The sequence below is a fragment of the Zerene cesonia genome, chromosome 7, assembly GCF_012273895.1.
Source record: "Zerene cesonia ecotype Mississippi chromosome 7, Zerene_cesonia_1.1, whole genome shotgun sequence".
In the NCBI taxonomy this organism is placed as follows: Eukaryota; Metazoa; Arthropoda; class Insecta; order Lepidoptera; family Pieridae; genus Zerene; species Zerene cesonia.
Window position 1 is genome coordinate 5,365,397 of NC_052108.1, and position 5,645 is coordinate 5,371,041.

General features: G+C 33.5%; 1 protein-coding gene across 1 annotated transcript in view; it reads left to right on the forward strand.

Annotated features, from left to right (window-relative positions):
• Nucleotides 1-5,645, forward strand: part of LOC119828266 (methanethiol oxidase) — a 15,155-nt gene that overhangs the window by 8,960 nt on the left and 550 nt on the right. The window contains exons 3-10 of the mRNA XM_038350380.1: nucleotides 1-100; nucleotides 2,298-2,457; nucleotides 2,702-2,813; nucleotides 2,995-3,192; nucleotides 3,271-3,368; nucleotides 3,462-3,646; nucleotides 4,297-4,446; nucleotides 5,531-5,645. The exon at nucleotides 1-100 is cut by the window's left edge and continues 86 nt beyond it. Coding sequence (XP_038206308.1) covers nucleotides 1-100; nucleotides 2,298-2,457; nucleotides 2,702-2,813; nucleotides 2,995-3,192; nucleotides 3,271-3,368; nucleotides 3,462-3,646; nucleotides 4,297-4,446; nucleotides 5,531-5,645 — 1,118 coding nt within the window. The remainder of the gene's footprint in view (nucleotides 101-2,297; nucleotides 2,458-2,701; nucleotides 2,814-2,994; nucleotides 3,193-3,270; nucleotides 3,369-3,461; nucleotides 3,647-4,296; nucleotides 4,447-5,530) is intronic.

Here is a 5,645-nt window from a genome sequence, read left to right on the forward strand (position 1 = left end):
TGAACTGAAACGGGACATGCTTGTTTGCCCAAGCCTCCATTCTAGTAATGTTTTTGTTGTTGACGTCGGCAGTGATCCTAGAAAACCCCAGCTTCATAAGGTCAGAAATTGTCTTTATTATATTATTATAAAATGTTTGTATTTATGAATATTTGAATATGTGTTTTTTATTGCATCCGCAAAGGCACTAACTCTGCGAATGTTTATGGGCGGTAGTGATGGCTTACCACCAGGTGAACCACCGGGTCAGTTCCTCACTATAACGTAAAAAAAAGATTCGGGTATTTCAGAAATGATTAAAGTCGCCTTTTTAGTGCTATGTAATAACATGTTCGATGTTTAATTATATACTCCCGACTGAAGTCAATAAATGAATAAACGACTGAAGTCAAAAAAATAAGTCAAAGAAGACTTATTTTTATGATGGAAAATTTGAAAATTTACGGAGTCTGCTGACGACGCCAGTACCTATACAAATATTTTCCAAGCCGGTTTTATTTAAAGACGAGGAAATGAGACGAAAGGAAATTAAATATTGATTTGATATGACGTGTGTTCAATACAATATTCTTAACGTTTTCCCTATTTATGTAGCTATTTTTTTATATCATAGCAAGCAACTGAGCTGATGGTAAGCGTTTACGCCCATGAATATGCGCCGAGGTAGTGCCTACTTTTATAGGGTAAAGGATAAGGAAAGAATTGACGACTGGAAAGAAGGGATGGACGGGGAGGTTGAGGTTAAGGAAAGGGGCCAGGGGCATATACACATTTATAAAGAAAATTGCGTTCAATTAACATAGGGTTAAAGAGCACGTAAAGTACAATATTATAGTGCTGAAGCGACTATTTAAACCGGTCTATAAAATTTCTATTGCGTTCCCATAATACTTAAGAACTTGATGTCCGTACAGTCGCGAACACAGGCTGAATCTTGTTTGCGAACTCATAAAACTGAATTTTCATGTCAACGAATCGAGGGAACTTTTGTAATTTCCACTTTTTACGGCGATTCTTAGTTCGCAACTTTCGCGTAGTTATTGACGTGACAGATTTTCGAATAGTTAAATATATTATGTTTATATATCCTATTTGTCTACAAAAAGTCGTTGAAAATAGTATTGTGTTTTTGAAGTTAACTTTTTAGTTCTGTATTACAATTTATTCTTAAGTAGCATAATTTTAGTATTTTATAGTTATCTCTACCGGACTATCGGTCGGACTACCTACCCTTCCGCCAGTGGCCTATGACAGGGATCACGTACATATCTACCAGTTAAAGAATTATTGATATCGGTCCAGTATTTCCTGAGGTTATAACGTTCAAATAAAGAACTCTTCAGTTTTATTTAAATAATATACATAAATAATGGAACCCTGTCGAATTCAATTGCCATTTAATACCACGAAGGATTACGATTCGATACCACTTATGACACGATACGTGTTATGTTGCCAATAAAACCATTTACGTAAAATTTACGCAAATAATTGTTAATTGCCAGGCCCAATTAAGTCGTTCATCAACTAGAGCGCAATAATTATTCAGCGGCGACACATAGTTCACAAGTGAAATTACGGCTACCTAGAACTCATCTAGGATCTATCTGCAAACTTAGAACACTTCGGTTCATGTCAAACTAGTTATTTGGACGAGAATTGAGTCTAAATTGCGTCTTATTTAACCTTTTATTGCTCGTTTGCAGACTGATATTGCGACCAGAGCTTAATTATTCGTGTAATAAAAAGTATGCTTTTTATCGACTTTTGTTTTATAGAGAAGAAGATCGTAGGTATAGAAATTAATTTTTTCTTAAACTCAAAATGAGATGACAATCTAATTCAACTACACTTCTAAAAAAACTGTTTATTCCTTCCAATCAAATATAATACTTTATAATCAAAGCAAATCAAAACTCTTAATAGTGTACCAAATCACACAGAAATAAGTTCAACAAATAATAATAAAACAAACTGACTCCACAAGAGCAAGAAGAAGATTATAATAATATTTGCATCATTTAAAATCCCCCTGAGTTTGTTACTAGACGTGTAAGATATATTTTTACAGGTACAAACTTCTCTAAGCAAAATAACAAACTCTAAAACTTGTTACGTACCTCCCGTAAGTTTAGTATCAGTGCAAGCCCAACTTCGGAAGTATTACCTAATCGAAGGTTAGCATTAAAGCAATTTCATCGTACCGTAACATGTTGAACGAACTTTGTCGAAAGCGTCTTATCGCCTCCCAATATCTTTTTCATAGTGTGTTCATGCTCCGAAAATCTCATTACCAGGTAATCGATGGCTCTGAAATGAGGTCGTTCAACTGCAGTTTCCCGCACTCGGTACACTGCCTAGCGACCGGCGAAGTCATGATTTCGACTATGGGCGATAGGGATGAAAATGGAAAAGGCGATTTTGTGCTCATTGATTCGAAGACATTGAAAGTGACGGGTAGATAGACATACTTTGAATGTTTGACGGCATGAGATTTCGTTTCATTAATGCTTATTTATGCCTGATTGCTCCTATTTAATTTATAGCTGAAAATTATGTCATACGTGCTTTATAACTGTTAATTTAGTTAGTTAATTTCACAGAAAATTTTTATATTATTGTCTCATGCTATTAATACGCTTTTTTAATAAGTGTTTTTTTTCCAAGTAAATTTTGCATTGTGTTATGCTAACGTTTTTAGGTTCTTGGGCAAAAGGCGAAAAGAAAGCGAAATTTGGATATGATTTTTGGTATCAACCGTACCACGATATTATGATAGCCACCGAGTGGGGATCACCGAAACATTTCAAATCGTACGACTTTTCTCTTATCTTAATACAACAAATTTAAATACAAAGAGCAGCTTTAACACTTACTTATTCATATTAGAGTCAAGAAAATATCATACAACGTGACTTAAACCTTCAAACATTTACGTAAGACGTTTATTCACTATCTTGATTTCTGAAAAACCAAAAACGTTTATTTCTCCAGAGGATTCCATCCAGATGACCTGTCTAATCCGGAGAGATATGGGACATGCTTGAATTTTTACAAATGGTCGACGCACGAGTTAATACAAGTCATAGATTTAGGAATAGAAGGGTGTGCACCCCTTGAGACTAGATTTCTCCATAATCCCAAAGCCGCTGAGGGATTTGTGGGTTGCGCTGTGAAGGGGAATGTGTACAGGTAAGAAATATGACTTGGATATAATTAAGTATCTTATTTTATCCTCGGTACATTCGTTACCTTCAATTAACATTTCAGGTTCTACAAAAATGAAACCGGATTATGGAGCGCTGAAAAAGTTATCGATGTTCCACCAAAAACTGTTTTACGAAATGGTGTTGAAAACAAAATTAATGGTAAATAACTATAAAATAGTTTTGTTGTGTGTTGAGAAATTGTGATATTTATTTATTAAGAAATTGTGATATCACATCGTATCTTTATTTTAGCTTTGATAGGCGATATTCTTCTATCTCTGGATGATAAGTATCTATATTTATCATGCTGGTTGCACGGAGATGTGAGACAATACGATGTATCAGATACAAAGAACCCAAAATTAACGGGACAAGTATTCCTTGGCGGTCAAATAGCAAACAACAATTTGGAGGTCGTCGATGATAAAGAGTTGAAGGTATTTTCTCATTTTCATTGCGAATGACGCTTCAAATTAATGTTTCATGACTTCACACAATTACCTTTTCGCTGTGTCATTCCTTTCATTTCAGTTTACCCTTTGTTCGTTAAATTACTTTCAACGGCTTTACGCAATCCAATATTTTGTTTCGCAGTTTTTACGATTATTTGTTTTGTTCGAGCGATTAAGTTAGTATTTCAGGCATTGGTTATTAATGTACTTTTTTGTATTGGGGTATTGGAATAAAAATGTTGCTGTGTTGGTAACATTTTAGAAAATATATTGCGTGAATAATGTACCTTTTTATTACATGAAAAAAAAAAACATTTTATGCATTAAAGCATAAGTGCAGTAGTATTACATTTCTGTTTACGTAAGAGATAGATTTCGTTACAACAGTTTGTGATAGATGTTCATAAACATTAATATTCTTATATTTGGATTTATTAATTTAATTAAAAGCAATAAATCTGTTAAAGAGTGAATCTGCGCCACAATTCATTCATAAAATAATGCAATTTCTTGTTATCAATACAATAATAAGATCTAATGAATCTCTGTCGAAATTAGAAATACCCTCGTATCGTTTGATTGATTTCCCCTTATACTTGTCGCTCCATTTGAAACATTGAATATTTCATATCTAGGAACCGTCAAAGCCTGTCACAATAAAGGGTAAAAGGCTTTATGGCAGCCCTCAAATGTTACAACTATCTTTGGATGGAAAGCGCTTATACGTCTCTTCGTCGCTTTATTCTCCGTGGGACAAACAATTCTACCCTCAAATGGTGGAAGAGGTACGTGATGATAATATGCGTGTGGCCTTATTGTTGTAGACTTGAGAATTACATAACATAGTCTCTTACTTTCTGAGGTAAATGTCTGTTGTTTAATAAAAAACATAAACTATATTTTATCCTGTACAAGTATTGGTTTTCAAGAAAATATTTTTAAAATTGTATTTTTTGTCACCATTTTTTTAATTCTCATTTACTAAACATTTATAGATGAGAGCAATTAAGTGAGTAGAAGACTCCATAATTATTTAAATTGTTTACCTAGACCCTTATTAATTAATATTTAGTCAAAAATTGAAGGCAATTAATAAAATTTTGTAACGCTCATTATAAAAGGGTTACTGGTTAAAGATACGGCAACAAATTTGCTTCATTTATTTAGGTATAAAGGATAAAAAACCAACCTACCTACCAAAATTATTTCACTTAAAAACTATGTAAGAGAATATGAGGTCACAGAAACCTAGAATTCCGGCGCTTTATTAAACATTACACGGCTCCATATGTGAAGGTCCAAGACAAAGTATTTTATTTGTAGGTTATATACCAGCAGTTTACTCCCAAGCGGGCCGCAACACGGATGCCTTATATTTAATATCGGACTAACTCCAGTTTTATGCTGTATCCTGTGTTGGGATTACAATATTGTATTTACGTTCTTTGCAAGTCGTATGTTTTATTTCTATGTCTAGTTAAACGCTAGTTTTATAACATTATTGTTCGTTGCTGCTAGTCAATTTTAATTCATGTTTGGTAAAAGAGTTGGGAAAATAAGTTAGTAGGAAAACATACACGGTATCTTTGATATTTTTCTCGATATCGAACACTGTACATAATGATGTGGTAAACATGTATTTTAATTTGTATTTGAAAATATATGACAAGAGAAAACTTCTCAAATATCATGATTTTAAAGGATTAATCTGAAGTGCATCGATTTTAAAGCTTATAAGACAGACTTGTAAAGTGATATAGAAGGCAGGTCCAATTAATTAAAGTACTGAAGGCAAATGGCATAATGAAAATTGATTAATTAATAGTAGATACACACTGGAATAATGATTTTCTTTTCTAACTTGACCAGGGCGGGTGGATTGTGAAGATAAATATTGACAGAGAGAATGGAGGGATGAAGTTGGATGAAGACTTTCTTGTACATTTTGGAAACGAACCAAATGGTCCTGTACTACCACATGAAA